General features: G+C 44.7%; 1 protein-coding gene and 1 long non-coding RNA gene across 2 annotated transcripts; both read left to right on the top strand.

The window, feature by feature from the left end:
• The first annotated feature begins 1252 nt into the window (after positions 1-1252).
• Positions 1253-9043, top strand: LOC144100321 (uncharacterized). The gene is made up of 5 exons (XM_077633301.1): positions 1253-1398; positions 2904-2957; positions 3799-3997; positions 7281-7394; positions 8955-9043. Exons 3-5 carry the CDS (start codon positions 3846-3848, stop codon positions 9034-9036), a joined length of 348 nt encoding a protein of 115 aa, XP_077489427.1. The 5' UTR covers positions 1253-1398; positions 2904-2957; positions 3799-3845; the 3' UTR covers positions 9037-9043.
• A 4159-nt stretch (positions 9044-13202) lies between these two features.
• Positions 13203-19254, top strand: LOC144102381 (uncharacterized). Its single transcript, XR_013308201.1, has 4 exons — positions 13203-13281; positions 14389-14462; positions 15794-15884; positions 19172-19254. It is a non-coding gene; the product is annotated as an uncharacterized LOC144102381 (long non-coding RNA).
• Positions 19255-19844: the final 590 nt, after the last annotated feature.

Genomic DNA, 19844 nt, shown 5'->3' with positions numbered 1-19844 from the left:
TAGATATCCTCTGGGTGCCATTTGTGAAGGAGCCGACGTTTTAACAACGTTCGATTTCAGATCTCTTGCTATTCTCCTATGCCGCTATCGCCATATAAAACACATAGAAATGAAGAACAAGCAGAGATAGGAGGTGAGCTGAATGCGCCATGTTTCCAGTAACTGAAACATATTCTTTTATGACGGTTCAACAAAAGTTGATAAACTGGCTTGAATGTTGAGAGCGTGAATGTTGCTATTTCAACTGCTGTAAAATGACTATTAAGGGTAAACTGCAAAAACAACTTCATTACAGTCCTTGCTCATCAGTTGAAAAAGCCATGCATTAAACAATATTTTCATTGCACATTTTTGTGATCCTGGGCACTAAACGATCGCTCATTAAAATCAGAGAGTCTTAGGATCGAACTAATATAACATTCCGGCCGCGGCGGTATAATTTCGTTGGAGGCGAAATTCTTGGGTACTTGTACTGTGCAATGCCAGTGCGCGTTAAATAACCTCTGGTTGTGGAAATTTCTGGAGCTCTTCACTACGGCATTCCTCACAGCCTGAGGCGCTTTGGGACGTTAAGCTCTGATAACCAATCAACCAGAAACGTGAAATCATTCTGGTCAGTATGTCTGTAACAGTATCTTTCAATATTGCAAAGTTTTCTCACAATTAGAAGTCCAGTAAAGCTGGATCTGTACCAATTGAAACATGCGCAACTTGGCAAGTGCCTGCCTTAATTCATCAGTAATTTATCTACTGCGCGCTTATCCGTCACCAATCCCACATAGGAAAGAAAATCAGTATCGTGCATTCTCATGAAAGAGCGCGTGCGGTCAGTCGTTGTTATTAAGGTGAAATGGTCTACAGACACACTATAGACTTCTCAAGACTCTATTGCCTTTTTATAGATTGTCTATTCATAGCCTATATATAGACTGTCTATAGACAATAGTTTGCTAAAAGTCTATAACCCTGAATGTATAGATTATCTGTGGACTGTCTCTAGGATTTGTGTTACCGGTAGACTGTTCTCTAGGGTTTTATAAACTTCACAAACAGTCTATGGACAGTCTATAGACTGTCTAAAAAGTTTTGTAAGGATGAGCCAGCATGGCTTCTTGCTCTTCAATTTACTGCCATATCTTTACACTTTACACTTTACTACCATATCTTGTCACTTTTCAAGATGCCAGCTTTCATTTTCCCAAGTTAATGGTTGTTTTCACAAGTAGCTTCCTTCTCTTGAAGCTGCAAGAACCAGTGGCGAGGCCGGTACCAGTGTCGGACGAAGAACGTGGCCGGCTGACAAAACTGAAGTGCATTCGTCACGTGGGTGCAAGTCTCCTCGCCGACAGCCATACCCGCCTGATGCTCAGCTAGTGCGGCGGGAGAGAGCTGTCGACGGTGAGTGAACTTTCAACCAGAGTATTGCATATGGCTAACTGTATACCCTATTCTTCGAAGAGTAAATGTGTAACAGTAAATGTGCAGCCCAAGTGTTTTCGAAAACACTTGAGTTACACGTTTACTGTTACCTAGAACATTCTACATTTAGATTACGGGATTTTAGATGTGCGGATCAACGAGATCGTCTTGTGTGAAAGAGCTAGACCCAGTGCACAACTTGGGACTGCTTCTTGCTACAGGCGCGTACAGGGCGTCACCCGTAATTACCCCTTGTTGAAAACAATGAGCCTCACCTTGAGTATTAAAGAGCTCTGCTGACATGCGCGTACGTCCATAGAATTAGATCACTTCCAGATCACCTCTTGTAGTCGCCCAGTGCACGTCCAGATCGATATTCAGTAATAAACAACAAGCAGACAGGACATTATGTGATTTGAGGACAAATGCTTTGAGAGCTAGACCCAGTGCACAACTTGGGACTGCGGCTTGCTACAGGCGCGTACAGGACGTCACCCGTAATTACCCTTTGTTGAAAACAATGAGCCTCACCTTGAGTATTAAAGAGCTCTGCTGACATGCGCGTACGTCCATAGAATTAGATCACTTCCAGATCACCTCTTGTAGTCGCCCAGTGCACGTCCAGATCGATATTCAGTAATAAACAACAAGCAGACAGGACATTACTAATGTGATTTGAGGACAAATGCTTTGAGAGCTAGACCCAGTGCACAACTTGGGACTGCGGCTTGCTACAGGCGCGTACAGGACGTCCCCCGTAATTACCCTTTGTTGAAAACAATGAGCCTCACCTTGAGTATTAAAGAGCTCTGCTAACATGCGCGTACGTCCATAGAATTAGATCACTTCCAGATCACCTCTTGTAGACGCCCAGTGCACGTCCAGATGGATATTCAGTAATAAACAACAAGCAGACATTACATTACTAATGTGATTTGAGGACAAATGCTTTGAACTCGAGTTACTGGAAACACTGCCCGTCACGGCACACAAGCCCAAACTACTTCTCCGTGGTACAAACTCCCCGCAGTGTGCGATCTGTCTCTTTCGCGCTTTCATAAGAAACAAACCTTCTGTCGCGTTCTACAGAGTATGGACTCCCTGCTTGAATCATGTAGTGGTTCCCTCCTCACATATATACATTCATTGCTTGCGATCACATTTTGCCTGGGGCTTTATTCATTAACATGAAACAAAATGTATGAAGGATATGAGAGCAGCCGTGAAAGTAGTTAAGGCGACCTACTAGATATGTCGTTCCACAAAACTTTCCACAGTCTTGCTACAGGAGCGGAAAAATTCCTCGTGCTGCGGTTACCTCCTCTTTTCGCTGCCTTAAATGTAATTTCCTGCTCCTATTTCGCAGCCTCCTTCTTTCCTTGCCTGACGGCGCATTTAAAGTGTGCAACATTGGTGAGACATATACGGGGCCAATCTTCTCTTCAAAACGAACTAACTGAATTCTTTGTTGTATTTAATTTCAGCACCGGAGGTGACACCCCACTACACGGAACAACTTTGCATCGCCACTTTCCACGGTAACTGTTTCCGCGCACTAAGCGGTGTTGTGATCTAGCGAAGGGGAGCTGCAGCCCCACCCCATGCATAAATGAAAAATTGCAGGTTTGCACTTATGTCTATTTAGGAGCGAAAATGTGAAAGACTTTCAATTTCTGTTTTTCTCCTCTCCGTAAAGCTTCTAATCTCGTCCACCAACATGATTCTTCGCCACACCCTGAGACGACTACCTTGTCTTCGAATCCATAACGTCATCCTAAGAGGCCATCGGTTGTCTTTTTTTATCAACCGCTTATTCAATATTGTGAATTTCCCAGTTCTTCCCAAATGCATATCTGAATAATGCCCTATTCTCATCGCTAGGAATAACCGAGCGAATAGCCAGTTTTACTTTTGACCTCGGAACCTTGTCGTATTTACAATTGTAACTTTTATATCAATTTTATCTGCAATTGTAGATCTGCAATTAGGCGTTATGCAGTGCGCTTGTAGACAACCGACAGTACTGAATGCTTTTTTTAATGCCTAATCGCCTACGCAGAGGAAATAATAACATGCAAACATGCAGCCTAAGCTGGAAGTGGTGGCCCAGTGGTTATGGTGCTCGGCTACTGTTGCGGAAACCGCAGGTTCGATCCCGGCCGCGCCGGTCGCATTTCGATGGAGGTGAATTGCTAGAGGCACGTGTACTGTGCTGTCACAGTGCACATTAAAAAACCCCGGTGGTTGAAATTAACCGGAGCCTTCCACTACGGTGTTCCTCACAGCTTGAGTCGCTTTGCAACGTTATGCCCCGTAAAACCAGTAAAAAGAACAGTCATACAGCCTAACATGCTCCCCTGAACGGCTGTGCTCCTACAGGTCTGGATCAGGACGCCGCCACTTCGTTGTCATGGAAACTGCCTTCAATGGAAGCTGGTGGAGCGCTTTTCCGTTGGGTCATGCGTCTCGGACATTCCAGCTTGGAGATATGCATCCGAACAGCGAGCGACCACGGCACCATGTTGCGTCACTCCGTCGGTCCCTGCAGCCCGCTCAAGACCAAGCCAAAGATGCGGTAGTGAGTATGTGGTTACCTAGATAAAACAGCACCGAGAGGAAAAGCTCATGTTAGTGAATAACGTGGTGGTCGGATTTTGATGGAGGTGAAATCAGAGGCCCGTCTACTTTGCGTTCTCAGTGCACGTTAAAGAACCCCTGGTGGTCGAAATTTTGCCGGAGACCTTCACTATGGCGTCCTTCATAGCCTGAGTTGCTTTGGGACATTAAACCCTCATAAACAAAACCAAACCTTTGTGATTTAGAAGGACATTGTCACTCTCCTGTGTGAGAAAATGTTACTCGCACTCACCGCGAGAGAACCAGGACCTGTTTAGAGTTTTAGCGAGGAGCGCGCTAATGCGCTCGTAGAAATTTCCGCACAAAACATTTCTACAGTGGTTATAGTAATAAAGGCATTTGCTTTCTCTGCTCTTAGGGCCTAATTTTCTACGCGGTGAAAATAACCTGCAGACCAACCCGCAGAAGATCAAAATGTGTAGCCACGTATTCATTTAGATATAGCAAAATTTCTACAGTGGTTATAGTAATAAAGGCATTTGCTTTCTCTGCTCTTAAGGCTTAATTTTCAACACAGTGAAAATAACGTGCAGTCCAACCCGAAGAAGATCAAAATCTGTAGCCACGTATTCATTTAGATATAGCAAAATTTCAATTGAGATACCAAATTTCAGTTGAGCGAATATTTGTTTCAAGGTCTTCCAGTCGATGTCATACTTTTTGCTGTAGTGCCCAATTTGCAGCGAAACCCTCCACTTGTGTTCTTTTTTTTGCGCTATTTTCTCTGGTACAATAAACAGAAAAACCCTGGAAAATCCGTTGCTTAGCTGTCGACATAATGCCAAATTTTGCGGGACAGCGTATACAGCTCGTTCGGTCGAAAAGCCATCAGCGTCGTATAGTCGGCACCATGTGTCGGAAACAATCGGGGGCTGAATAATAAAAATAGTATCATGGCAATTAGCAGTTTTAGTGCCACACGGTTGATTGGTGTTGATAAGCGATGCTGAATTAACGAACGAAATTAGTGTAATAGGTTAATTAAAGAAATGAGAAAGGGAAAAAAATAAATCGAAGAAGTTCAAAGGTGTCAAAATGCTCAGAATCAAAAGCCAATGCTTCATGATGCTAATTAATAAAATTTACAGTGTAATCTATTAATTATTTATTGAAGCAATTGAAGAAAAAAATGAAAAATGCGTCCAGAAAATGCTGCTCACAGAAAAAGCTTAACCCGCTACGCTAACGGGTCATACACTTAAGGCGGAGCTGAATTGTCCTCTCCAATCTTGTAACATTAGAGCGAGTGGAAAACCAACAAAAAGTCTAAGCACACTCAGCTGTGGTGTGTCTGTGTTCTCGCTAAGCGTTGCAAGAGCGAGACGTGCCAGCTCGTCCGAAAGTAAGAGACAAGCATCTTATGATTTCCACCATGTTATTATAGCATGCCTCTTTTTAGCCACTTTGCTGTAGCCATCGGTTTAAACGGATTTGAAATCTGTGCAGGTGCAGGTCTTTTATGTTCCAATTAGAAATAAAACAATACCGGCTGGAAGGCGCAGAGTTCGTCAATAGGTGCGCCGGTAGATCGTCGACCGAAGCAGAAGCTTCAGCAGCCCAAGCCAGCATTCATGGTAGTAAACCGAAACGCTAACATTTTGGGCAGCATACACGCAGTAGCCTTACCGTCACTCTTCACTCCACATTGCAGTCTTAAAGCCATTGCCTTCGAAAGGGGCCGGAAAATCATTGCGCCCTAGCCTGGTCTGTGATCAGCATTCGCTATATCAGTGGTGTTGTAGGATTTAACTCGCATGCACCGCACTCATTCGTTTGAAGATTGAATACGCATTAGCCACCTCTAATCATGATCAAGCCTATTTCATAGCTAACATTGAGTCCTTGTAGAACCATGCTGCGCGTTTTATTTTATCAGACTACTAACATGATACCAGTGTCACTACCTCAAAAAATCGCGCCGGATTACAAGACTTGTCGTACCGCCGTAAACTATCACAACTAGCGCGTTTCCATAAACTGTATCACCATGCTTCGCTTCACCATGATTTTTTACAATCACAATCAGCCTTTTTTCTGCGGCTCGACCATCCACACAAAGTTAAACGCATCGCGTCTCGTTCATCTGCACATAGCGCTAAACCGACAGGGGCACATAGACAAGGTTGCACTCAGTTCACTTGCATTTGCGAACCCATTCATACCACGCACTATTATTAAAGTGGAACAACTTACCAGCACACATAGTAGCCTTGAATCTAACGCCTCCACATTTCTTGCTCTCATCCGCAGCGACGTTGGAATTTGAAATGTTAGAAAGGTTCGAAATTTTTTAACGTTATTTTTTCAATTGCTGTACTTTTGCGATTACTCCTCTTCTATTCGTGCCTAATACGTATACTGCAGTATTTTTCGTTTCCGTTATGCCTAATTGTTGTTGTTTTTTTACTGCCTGCTCCTTTATGTACTCTCAGGTGCTTCCTTATCTTTTCCACATTATACCTAGCCTGTTTATTGTTCTTCTGTTTGTTAATGATGTTCCCTTGTATATATTTTTACACTGACTCCCCCCTCCCCCGTTTTATACCCTCGAAGGAGGGCCTTTAGTGGCATGATGAATAAATAAATAAGGCCTTTCATGGCTCATGTGCGTGCGCAGAAAACATGTACAAAAAGTGTCCGCTCCACCTGTCAATCAAACGGTTGACACAGGCAGGAGCTTATCGGTTTACGTTTTTTTTTATGGCAGCTCCACCATACTTTTTGTCAATCAAACGAAGTTAAAAAGTTAAAATTTGTAAATGGAAATGAAAATAAAATGAAAACAAAAACAGAAAATAAGAGAAAACGGAATTGAAAACGAAGAATAAAAGGAAATAACAGGAAAATAAAAAGCAAGAAAATAAAAAAATGAAGACGGAGTGAGGAACAGAGGACAGGGAAAAGCTTTTGTCTTTCCGCTCATCAGGAGACGTAAGTGCAAATGATTTTTTTTTGCTTCGGTTTTGTGGAGGCCCGCGCTGCTTCCTTTTCGACGCTGTACACTTTAAGCAGAAAGGAGTATAGACTCTACTCTCCTCTAGCGCACACCCTTGTATTAAAAGGTGTGCGCTAAAGGACAGCTCACTCCTTTTTTCACTGCCCTATAAGCGTATTAGGTACTCACCACAATGCTTCTCTGCATAGAGCATGTCACTCAGTGCATGTTGCCACAGCGGCAGTCGTAGCGAGCCAGCATTAATTTTTCTCGCTTCGTCCTCAACCAGCAGAACCAGCGGGGCTGATGTGCAAACAGCCGCGGCAAACTGCGCAGCCTGCAGTGCCTTCGTCACGTGGGTGCCACACCGATCCTCCCGCAGTGCAACAGGGATGGGCTGGAGGTGAGCAGGATTGATACTGGGCTGTTGTGGAAGTGACTGGCCCGCTCGCTTTGCACATTGTAAATAAATGTACACCTCCTATTCCGCTTCAGCATCTCTATAAACTCGCACATTCTCACTAAGCACTCTACAACATTGAGTTAAAGCGATTGCTTCTTGCCCCCCCCCCCCCCCCCTATGTTTCTGCAAAAATGGCTGGCGTGTTCAACGTGGCTTGAACCTAATTACACAAGGGAAACCTCTGGTAAGCATGGTCTCCACTCTCAAATCAAATGTCAAGGTCAAGGGTCGAGGTCGTAGGTCAAGATCAGGTGCAGACTTTATCAAATTGAATGTGAAGGTCTGCAGTCAAGGTCTGGCATCTAATGGTCATAGTCATGATCATGTGGTCATACTACTATAGCTTGTGTCATGCCACCACGTAGTTGGTTTGACCTTGTGCTGCATTGAAGGTCATTGTCTCATTCACATCGAAATCGGAAGTTGTCAGTGCACGTTAAAGAACTTCAGGTGGTCTAAATTTCCGGAGCCCTTCACTACGGCGTCCCTCATAGCCTGAGTCCCTTTGGGACGTTGAGCTCGCCACTAACAAAACCAACTTTCAAGGAAAAAGGGGAGTTGAGAAGAAGTATCGTGTGTTTGACTACAGGACAGGGCAAGAGAGGGTTATCTTCTCAGGCACTCGTAGGTGAGAGGAAAAGAAAGGTCTTAGCGAAATAAGGTTCTTAAAAACGATAATTTTATATCATAAGAATACAGTACCTATCAAATGAACGAAAAGCGCCGATTTTTATGAGGATAATCGGTACCGGTCGCTCTTTTTGCACACGTGTGTGAAAACTTCGGGCGAGGTCAAACCGAACTTAACACGTGGTGGTACGGCCACGTGATCATATGACTATGACAATTTGCTTACACTGAATTCGACACCGCGGAAACACACTCTGGTTCCTATGAAGTAGCGGTGTCACGTACGAATAGTCCGTCGGCCACTTTCATCGCAGGCACTCTCTCTCTCTCTCTCTCTACGGTGCCTACATCAGTGATCTCTAGCAAAAAAACTTACTTAGGCTGTTGAAAGCTTGTCCATAATTTGTCACGAATTCTGCGAATGAATCATTAAAGGTTGGCTAAATGGATTATACATTCATTCATTTTTATTTCCTTAAAGCCCCCTTTTTGGGGGCCATTACAAAAGAGGAGGGTGCAATGTGTTGTATGTAATATTTATTGGTCATGCGCTATAGTGACAATAAATGGCTGTTGGCTCTGCGCGCGAAGTTTGCGGGACAGGATGTTGGTACAGTGTCATCTCCAAGATCGTTCCAGTCGACGACGGTACGAGAAAACAATGGTGATGAAAACATGCCTTTGTTACTACGTGTAATTTAGCGCATTACGTCTTGAGTGACAGCATGTATTGTGCCTCGCCTGTTCCTCAATATTTACAAACGACCCGAACCTCCAGACAAACCTGGTGCAACTTTACTGCAACAATCTTCCACTTTTCCTGACGGCAGCTTACCCCCCACTTAATTCTTTATCATTAATTGCTTATAGGGCCACTGCCGGAGAAGGGCCGGTGTCGGGAGCGCAAACGGGGCCGCCTCCTCCACCAGTGGTTGCTTCGTCGCGTGGGTGAATCTTATCCCGCCACATCAGGATTCCCTCTTCTTCCAGCGGGGGTAGGGCGGGAAAGAACTGGTTAGGAAAATTTCGACTGAAGCAGTGCATGTACAGCCTTTGCCAAAAGTGACCGGGCTGCATGGTTTGCTTCTCATTCCAATGGTAGAGCCTTTACGCCTTCCCTATATAACAAAAAGTTCTCGGAAGGTGAGGACAAGGGTGCTTTTTACCATACAGAGATTTAGAGCTTGAGGGCTGGCATAATAGCTTCAATGTACAACTGATAAGCAAATTGTCTAGCCTGGTGACTTTTGCCATAGACTGTATACGTACCTTTACCCCTCTGCTATTTCCCGCTGATGCCCGTGAGTAATTGATGCGAAAGCATTATATGATTATGTTGCGTCAGCAAAACTCGTCCGCAGATTTTATCCGCACGATTGTGTCGTTCTGGGGATATGTGCAAATATATGATTCCCTTCGGGAGTGCATAAATATATCTTGAAATGGGAAAAGTTTGGTGATTAATTACAATTAGGTAACTATTTAAATTGAAATAATAGAAATAAATGCAGCCTTTTAATCAGGTTTTGCGTGAGTGAATCGAAGAAAAACAATGTAAACGCGTGAGAAGGCTTGCTTAGTATATACAAAAATAAAATAAACAAAAAACTGAAAGATTAAAAATGAAAATAACGAAATTTTTATAACAATACTAAGAATGAAATAAAAAATTGAGAAAGAGAGGAAAGGGAAAGGCTTTCGCGTTTCCGCTCTTACTAAGCAGGCCTAGTGCAGTCCTGTAACTTTTTTACTCCACCTTGCACAAGTGTTCCCATTTGCGTATATTGCGTTATGAGCTGGATCCCCGCTATTCACCTGGAAGTACTCCTGAATAACACTCTGATTATTTTCCTTGGAGGAAAATAATCTCGCTACTGCTTGGTTTTCGCGAACCTGTTGCTCGGGAACCGCTTTTTGTAGTTTGTAAACCATATCAGGAAAGCGCTTAGTTACCGCCTAGTGGCTATAGGTGTTGAAGTGATTTTGTGCCCTTTGACACAATCCCAATTGCCTGTTACCTGCTACACCTCCACAACTGGAGAGATCCAAATAATGGAGAGACGCGTTCAGGTTATCTGCATTGTCGAAGATAAGACTGTTAGTCCTTTTGTAGCTCCAGCAAAAACGATCCAAATAACGCAGAGACGCATTCAGGTTATCCGCACTGCCGAAGAATGTTATGAAGAGACGCATTCAGGTTGTCTACATTGTCGAAGATAAGACTGTTAGTCCCTTTGCTGCTCCAGCAACAACGATCCAAAAAATGCAGATATGCGTTCAGGTTTTCCGCACTGTCGAAGACTTCTTGTCCTTTCGCAGTTCTAGGGACAAAGATCCAAATAAGAAAGACGCCTTTAGGTTATCTATATTGTCAGAGACGCATTCAGGTTATCCGCACTGGCGAAGAGTGCTATGAAGAGACGCGTTCAGGTTATCTACATTGTCGAAGAAAAGACTGTTAGTACTTTCGCAGCTCCAGCAGCAACGGTCAAAATAATGCAGACATGCGTTAGGTTATCCGCACTGTCGAAGACTGCTTGTCCTTTCACAGTTCTAGGGACAAAAATACAAATAATAGAGAGACGCCTTCAGGTTATCTACGTTGTCAAAGATAAGACTGTTAGCTTTTTCGCAGCTCCAGCAACAACAATCCAAATAACGCAGAGACGCGTTCAGGTTATCCGCACTGTCGAAGACTGCTTGTCCTTTCGCAGTTCTTGGGACAAAGATACAAATAATAGAGAGACGCCTTCAGCTTATCTACGTTGTTAAAGATAAGACTGTTAGCCTTTTCGCAGCTCCAGCAACAACGATCCAAATAATGCAGACATGCGTTCAGGTTATCCGCACTGTCGAAGACTGCTTGTCCTTTCACAGTTCTAGGGACAAAGATACAAATAATAGAGAGACGCCTTCAGGTTATCTACGTTGTCAAAGATAAGACTGTTAGCCTTTTCGCAGCTCCAGCAACAACGATCCAAATAACGCCGAGACGCGTTCAGGTTATCCGCACTGTCGAAGACTGCTTGTCCTTTCGCAGCTCTTGGGGATGAAGATCCAAATAATGTAGAGATGCATTCAGGTTATCCGCATTGTCGAAGACAAGACTGTTAGTCCTTTCGCAGCTCCAGGGAAAGATTTTGCTATTCAAGAAGTTTAGGCGCCGTAAATTATGTTTCCCGCCTCCCACAGTGGTGTTTAAGTTTGCAATAATTAGGATAATGAGCCGGAGCTTTACAACCGGCTCATGAACTTAATCCAGACTGCTCTACTGCGGTGACATTACCTTTAATAGCCCACGGGCTCCTTCGTGACGCTGAACACGACATACTTGCCTACCATCGCTTTTGAAAGATTCACCGCCACACGCCACCTGACCAGTGCCATGTTGGCAATTAGCAGCAGAGCGAAACTCCACCAGCCACAGGGAGAGCGGAGGAATTGACAACCTGAAGGTGACAGCTAGAAAGACCCCGGCTAGCAGCGTACACTAGCTCCATAGCTAGCAGCGGAACACGGTACCTGCCACAGATGGCAGGTGGCGTGGGAAGACCTGTGCTCAAATTTCGCACTACCGACAACCGTAGTCGTTAACCAATTTTAAGGCGAAAGCCTTTCATGGCCGTACTGTCGTCCGTGCACTCGCAGGGGATGTCACACGTTTAGCTCGGGAACTAAAATAGATAGCAGAAAAAGAATGGATGCTTCAGATAGCGGAGAAAAAATGAACCTAAAAGCCAAGTTTGACTGTAGAATACTTAATTATTTATACGCAAAAATGTCCAAATGGCGTCGAAATAGCGTGGACGTCGATATAGACACGGGAATAATGGGACGTTACAACCACCGGAAGTCGTCACGGCATAGTGAAAGTTGTCACAGAATGGCAGGCTTTCACCTCTCAACACTTAAGTTGCGAAAGTGTCTAGTAATTTTCATCGCACAACTACGTCTTTCAGCTGGTGAATTCAATCCTGAGGTGTTCTCACAGCACCAAGTTTGGCACAGGTCCTGTTTAAACCGCTTTGAGCAATACTCATCCACCGTGGTGGCTCGGCTGCTGACCCGAATGGCGCGTGTTCAATCCCGGCCGCGGTGGTCGAATTTCGATGGAGGCGGAATTCTAGACGTCCGTGCACTCTACGATGTCAATGCACGTTAAAGCCCTGGTGGCTGAAATTTCCTGAACTTTTCACTACGGCATCCCTCATAGTCTGAGTCACTTTCGGACGTTAGACCTTGTAAGCCATAAATTACGAGCATAGTGACTGATATGTCAAAGAATAGCCATACCGGCTACGTATTCAGGGCCCTTTCACGCCTGCAGCACCCTTTGCGAAACAGTTGACGTCGATTAAGATTACTGACAAAAGTGGACGAGGTTTGCTTCACCAGTGGAGGCGGGTTAAGAATAATACCCTGTTCGTGCTGTTCCGATCATAGTCATACCTTTTCGGGAACAATATATGCACCCCTAAATACTGCCTATCTACCCTCACACACCTGCCCTGCTCCGTACAATTGATGACCCACAGAAGTGTTGCGGGGGAAATTATAGCAGTGGCTTATGAGGTTGCAACCCTTATTTTTGCTCATTTTTACAGGAGCGGCGTTTTTTTTCTGGATGTGGTACCTGGGCAGGAAGCTATTTCTGACCCAGCCTGTGGTTGAAACTCTTCGGTGAGTTCGCTTCTATTTCTATTTTGTCGGCGAGTGGCGTCATTTCCTAGGGCCCAGAGAACGGTTCATAATTACGAAACAAAAAGATTCACACTCAGAAAGATTCCGTGGCCACCTGGCACCTAGTAAATAATTTGTAATTCGAAAAAAAAATCTTGTGTTGATGAGCGCTGCCTTCAACCGGAGCAAAAGCTTGGAACTGAACTCAGGGCCACGTTCCGTAGCTTTAGCATGGGTAGACTTGTGCGCCTACAGGAGTACAACGCGCTTGCATATTTCGGCATGCTGTGCGTCACTTGACTACCACCGTTGTACCACTGGACTAGGACCGCAGCGTTTGGCTCAAACACTCGCTTCACTAAACCCGTAAGATGACCAGTAATAGCATGTAATCACCAGTTCGCGTTGTAAGAGCTGCATTCTCCTGGTTTCATCGCAGAGCTGCTGTTTCTTTGGATGTGGTACCTCGCCGCCAACCGAGATACGGGGGCTTCCAGCGCCTGAATCAACTTCATACGTAAGTCAACCATTTTTTGAAGTGAAAAGCTTCACTATGCTAGGGTAAAGGAAGCGTCGCATAAGCCGGAGAATGACCTTGAACGACCTTCAGCCCAACCACGTTAGCCGTGTATGACTATATATGGTACACTTATGGTGTCGAAACCTTGGCCTTGACCCAAGACCTTTAGTTGGCATTTGCTTGCCATTTGACCTTTGACATTGGATGACCTTTGGGTTGACCTTTGACCTTAAGAACATCTGATGGGGTAATGTGAAGCCACGTGATGACATCCAATGGGGGGTGATGTAAGAACCTTGTGATACCGCGTCATAGACACGTGGTCGTGTGGGTATTGTGAGCAGCTGTCACGAGCGAGTAGCAGAGCTGCTATGGACGAGCCCGACGCTTAGCAAGCTTCGTTGCTTTGCACTAAATTCCAGTGTGAGTCAAGTTGAGCCACTGCCTTTTTTTTGTCCACTGTCAGGCAGGTATATGAACTGAAACGCGAATGTCATAGTGTACGCATCTGCGTGCCCGTTGTTCGGGCTGTTTATCAAAGCGGCCTACTGGCGAGATTCCCGTGCCCGTTTATTGGCGCAGACCCGAGTAGTCGATCACGGTGCTGTGTTAATCCATTCGCGTGACATCGAAGTATGTCACCTATCGCCTCCACACACGTCAAATAAGACACCTGCTGCGGGTGTCGAATTTTTTCGTCGCATACGCGTGGGTGTGTGCTCAAATGGCGACTGTTCATTTCCAGTTGCACATATATGGACGTCTGATTTGGCGCCGGAAATCTCTGGTCAGGAATTCGTCTCAGTCACGTGTTTTTAGATATGTTATCGGTGTAAGTGCAAATGAAGGCCAATGTCATGCCCGAAGTGTACTAAGTAGAGAGAATCTAATACAAACTACTCAATCATGTTTTACGTCTTCGCCATCAAAACCGCGCCTGCCCATGCCTCCCAAAACGTTTGAGAACACAGTGGCGACCCGCACTGGCGGAATGGGAAAACATGTGCTGCTGCAATGACTATAAGCGCGTCTCTTGTGCGTCTATGTGCCTCTTTGTCACTCTGTCACTCTTTCCCCTCTTTGATGAAGTCATCACTTTTCCAGGTGACTTCAGCACAATGTCCCCTTCCAGTCTGTGGCCAAGACTGGAGACAGCCTCGAGCGAATGGCCCCCCAAGGTGCGTATTTAAAAGGCCATATGAGCAAACTACAGATCTCATTTGAACATGAACATTTTTATTTCATATTTACACTGCACTACGTACATGGTTATATGCAACATATAAGCAGGAGGCCCAAAGGAACTACAAAAAGGGCACCCTATACCTACATGAACAGTGGGATAAACCAGCCCACGCGCAACAATCCCAGCTGTAAAAAAATTAAAAACTACGAAACAACGCGCATACACAGTAAACTAATGTGAACCAGCATTTCTCAAGGCAATAACTTATTTATTATCTATTGTTAATATTAGTACCTGTGTTTTATTTTTTTAACCTGTACAATGACATTTGTGATTTCAGTCAGGAAGGGATTATTCCTCGTTGTATGCGGAGATATGGAACCAAATCCGGTTCCAAACGGCCCGCAAACCTTGCAGATAAATAATTTCAGAAAAAAAAGGAAATTGGTTTTTGGGTAAATGAAACTGTGCAATGTGATACAGGCGTAATATACTTTCCTTAAACCAACTTTCATTCCACTTTACTTCCCTTATGGTGCGGTTCAGAGATGAAAGACAGGCGTCGTTTCCTTCGAAATTTTCGCGTCATCTTGTCATTTGTATGTCATCATTTTATAACCTGACTTCGAAATTTTCTGCGTCCTTGGCACGTGTTTTTGGTATGACATCATCACTTATAATCACTTCCACATCGTTATCATTAAATAGCTATCACCGTAATTTTGTTGTCATTATTTATCGTAATTATTGATTACTAATCTAAAGACATAATGCCGTCTGTCTTCATAACGACATATTGCATTACAATCACGCATTCAGGTTGTGACGTCATAGTGCAGACACATTTTGCAGACATGTATAGCGGACATGAAATTGAGATTGAGCCATCTAATTCTTTTGCATTAATTCATTATATGAGTCGCTCTATGGTGTTAAATGCCCATAAAGCATGAAGAGAGTGACTGCAATGCCAAAGAATAGCGTTACCGTTAATGCATTCATGGCGCTTTGAAAGTTTGAAAACATCACGCCTCCAGCGCCATTTGCCATAATGTGGACGTCGATTGAAATCACTGCCAAAAGTGGGCGAGGTTTTTCGACTTGCTCAACAAGTGGCTGCGTGGTAAGAGTAATACCCTCTCCATGCTATTCTGGTCTTAATCTTACCTTTTGAGGAAAAAACACCCACCCCTAAATACTGCCTATCTACTCACACCCACCCACCCTACTCTCCTACAGTTGATGACTCGGTGAAGTGTTTGTGGTAGAAATTATAACAGTGCCTTATTAGGGTGCAACCCCTATTTTTTGAATTTTTTACAGGATTGGCCTTTCTGTTTGGATGTGGTACCTGGGCAGAGCGCGAGTTCTGAACAGAACCCGGGATTTAAGCGCATTGGCCTGAAATTCGTCGGTGAGTTGAGTTCTCTTTCTATTGTGTCGGCGAATGGCACCATTTTCTAGGGCCCAAAGGAAAAATAAAATATAAAATCGGTTCATAATCACGCGACAGCGCCTGCTAGTACGAAGGAAGAAAGAACTGTTGACGAATCACAAAGGACCCTTGATGCAGGAAACGCTAGCTGGATTTAAATAAAATCGTTAGTACCCCCTTTTCCAAAAGTAACCGGCCAGCAGGTTTCTGCTTCTCAACAGTATAGCGGTGTCTGAAACTGTGGACAAGGGTTCAGCTTACTCTAGACAAACTCAGCTTTGGGGCCGCCATAAGACCTTCGTTACGTGGCTAAGAACCAAACCACCGTGGCTCGGTTACTGTTGGCAAAGACGGTACATCTAAATCGCTCCACATCACATCGGGTCGAGTAGGGATGTTAACCACCACATTGGCTAAGCCGTGCGACGAGACTCAACGTGAACCGCCTCTTCAATCTAGAGGGACAGACAGACAGAAAAACTTTATTGAGCAAGTGAGTTTTAGACCCAGCTGGTTCCCTGGGCCACTGTGCGGTACCGCACTGAAACAAGTAGGTCATGCCGGGACATGACGTCGGCAGCCCGAGTCACCGCAGCAAGCTGCGATGTCGGGTCTGCAGACATAAGCAGGACCTCCCAGTCCTCCCAGCTCGAGATGGCGTGCTGTCCCCGCAATGATCCGCCTTAGTCGCAAGGCGGATCATTGCGTTCACGCGTTCGGTTTCCGTGCGGTTCAATTTGAGATATGGTGTTGCGTATAGAATGCGGCTAAGCGTAAATGCGTGCACTACTTTCATGTTGTCCGCTTCGTCTAAACCCTTGTTAAGGGAGGACACTCGGTGTAGAAGGTGCAACACGGATTGCGTGGAGGCCTTGAGCATTTTAAGGGTATGTTCATTTCTTCCAGAATCCTGCAAGTGGAGGCCAAGGATGTGGAGGGCGGGTGTGATGGGGATAGGGGATCCTTTTAAATTGATTTGGATGGGCGAGTTAGCGCCAGATTTTGGCCTAATTAGGAAGAGCGCGGACTTAGATGGGGAACATATGAGCCCGATGGATGACGCGTGAGAGGAGATGGTGTCTGCTGCTAACTGAAGAGTTTCCTCAATTTCCCTGTCAGAGCCATGAGTGGTCAATATGGTAATATCAGCATACAGGGTATGCTTTAGGTGTGGGATTAGAGCCAGTTTGTGAGCTAGGGGGATGAGAGCAACGTTAAAGAAAAGGGGAGAAAGGACCGCCCCTTGAGGGGTTCCGAGCTCTGCGAGTGTATAAGGGGATGGGGTAATCTGATCTATGTGCAGGGAGGCAGTGCGGCCAGAGAGAAACGCCGAGCATAATTGTAGGTTTTAGGGCCTACCTTGTAGGTTTTAGGGAAATGAATACAGGTGAAGTTCGCAGGTGACGGCAGGAGTGTTTCTCCCAAGTTCCTTAAGAATAAGATTCTGTGGTTGCACATCACGCGTCGACGCAACAACCACTTCATTTAGCTCTGATGTTGTCAGCCTACTTTATGCACTTTGCAGTTTTAAACAGTGCCTCGACAGAGATTCCCAATATTTGTATTGTTTTCAGGCCTTGTATTTAGCTCTGACGTTCTCAGCCTACTTTATGCACTTCGGAGTTTTAAACAATGCCTCGGCAGAGATTCCCAATATTTGTATTGTTTTCGGGCCTTGTATTTAGCTCTGACGTTCTCAGCCTACTTTATGCACTTTGTAGTTTTAAACAGTTCCTCGGCAGAGATTCCCAACATTTGTATTGCTTTCAGGCCTTGTATTTAGCTCCGACGTTCTCAGCCTACTTTATGCACTTTGCAGTTTTAAACAGTTCCTCGGCAGAGATTCCCAATATTTGTATTGTTTTCGGGCCTTGTATTTAGCTCTGACGTTCTCAGCCTACTTTATGCACTTTGCAGTTTTAAACAGTTCCTCGGCAGAGATTCCCAATATTTGTATTGTTTTCGGGCCTTGTATTTAGCTCTGACGTTCTCAGCCTACTTTATGCACTTTGCAGTTTTAAACAGTGCCTCGACAGAGATTCCCAATATTTGTATTGTTTTCAGGCCTTGTATTTAGCTTTGACGTTCTCAGCCTACTTTATGCACTTTGCAGTTTTAAACAGTTCCTCGGCAAAGATTCCCAATATTTGTATTGTTTTCGGGCCTTGTATTTAGCGCTGACGTTCTCAGCCTACTTTATGCACTTAGCAGTTTTAAACAGTGCCTCGACAGAGATTCCCAATATTTGTATTGTTTTCGGGCATTGTATTTAGCTCTGACGTTCTCAGCCTACTTTATGCACTTTGCAGTTTTAAACAGTTCCTCGGCAGAGATTCCCAATATTTGTATTGTTTTCGGGCCTTGTATTTAGCTCTAACGTTCTCAGCCTACTTTATGCACTTTGCAGTTTTAAACAGTTCCTCGGCAGAGATTCCCAATATTTGTATTGCTTTCGGGCCTTGTATTTAGCTCTAACATTCTCAGTCTACTTTATGCACATTGCAGTCTTAAACAGTTCCTTGGCAGAGATTCCCAATATTTGTATTGTTTTCGGGCCTTGTATTTAGCTCTGACGTTCTCAGCACTTTGCAGTTTTAAACAGTGCCTCGACAGGGATTCCCAATATTTGTATTTTTTTCGGGCCTTGTATTTAGCGTTCTCAGCCTACTTTATACACTTTGCAGTTTTAAACAGTTCCTCAACAGAGATTCCCAATATTTGCATTGTTTTCGGGCCTTGTATTTGTGCATTGTTTCTCCATCTTGCCTACGTCTCACCGCAACAAGATTGGAAGCACGGTTACCACGACAAATCTGATGAGTTACCGCGCCGCAGATGAAATAGTGCACATAAGCGCCATATTATGCGATAGCGCAAGGAGCTCGTATCAAACTAAATAGCACGTGACAACATCTCATGTCACACGGTAAGATTTCGTGGCCATCTGGCGCCTAGAAAATAATTGTAATTTTAAAAACAAAACTCTTCTGGTGAGCGCTGCCTTCAACCGGAGCAAAAGGCTGAAGCAGAGCTGAGAGCCACGTTCCATAGTTTTAGCGCGCATAGACTTGTGCGTCTACTGGAGTATACTGCGCTCACATACTTGGGCATGCTTTGCGTTAGTGGACTACCACCATTGTACCACAGGAGTACGAGCGCAGCGCTTGGCTTAAACACTCGCATCACTAAACCCGGAAGATGACCAGTAACAGCATGTAAACACGAGTTTACGTTGTAGCAAACATATTCTCCTGGTGTCATCGCAGAGCTGCTGTTCCTTTGGATGTGGTACCTCGCCCCCAACCGAGAGACCGGCGGCTTCCAGTGCCTGAATCAACTTCATAAGTAAGTCAACCGTTTTCGTTTCCCTCTTTGCACTCACTCAGGCACGTTTATGAGCTGAAACGCGAAAATCATAGTGTACGTGTCAGCGTGCCCGCTGTTCAGGCTCTTCAACAAAGTGGCCTGCTTAGAGACAGCACATTATTTCGTGTGCATGACCTATGCACAGAGGCTTAGCATACGAGCGCAGTTAAAAAAAAAACTAGAATCTGTACTGACAAGCAGTTACGCACAATGCCTGTTTATTCGCACACACCCGTGCGGGGGATCACGGTACTGTGTTTATTCAATCGCTTGACACTGCAGTGCATCTTGTGTCGCAGACATCACATACCAAAACTGCTGAGGGCTCTCGGGTTTTTCCCCGCATACAGGCAGCGGTGTGCTCAAACGGCGACTGTGCATTTCCGGTCCTGTTATATGATATCGGAGTGTGTGGAAATGAGCAATGCCAATGTCATGGCCTGCGTGTAGTATGCACAGAGAATGTTATAGAGACTTTTTAGCAAAGCTGTTCACATGTTATTGTTTTTAGCACTTCGGAGATTCAGTTGTCAAAACGTGGAGGTAAGCACACATCCTTTGACGTAATCATAG

Source organism: Amblyomma americanum, chromosome 8, assembly GCF_052857255.1.
Source record: "Amblyomma americanum isolate KBUSLIRL-KWMA chromosome 8, ASM5285725v1, whole genome shotgun sequence".
Lineage (NCBI taxonomy): Eukaryota > Metazoa > Arthropoda > Arachnida > Ixodida > Ixodidae > Amblyomma > Amblyomma americanum.
Note: the sequence above shows the minus strand (reverse complement) of the source record. Positions and strands in the feature narration are given on the sequence as shown.

What these genes read in the sequence shown, in the direction of transcription:
- LOC144100321 (XM_077633301.1), top strand. Translation starts at nt 3,846, where the DNA reads ATGGAAGCTGGTGGAGCGCTTTTCCGTTGGGTCATGCGTCTCGGACAT. An exon ending in ACCAAGCCAAAGATGCGGTA is followed by an intron (nt 3,998 to 7,280) that starts GTGAGTATGTGG and finishes GTCCTCAACCAG; the next exon opens with CAGAACCAGCGGGGCTGATG. An exon ending in GCAACAGGGATGGGCTGGAG is followed by an intron (nt 7,395 to 8,954) that starts GTGAGCAGGATT and finishes AATTGCTTATAG; the next exon opens with GGCCACTGCCGGAGAAGGGC.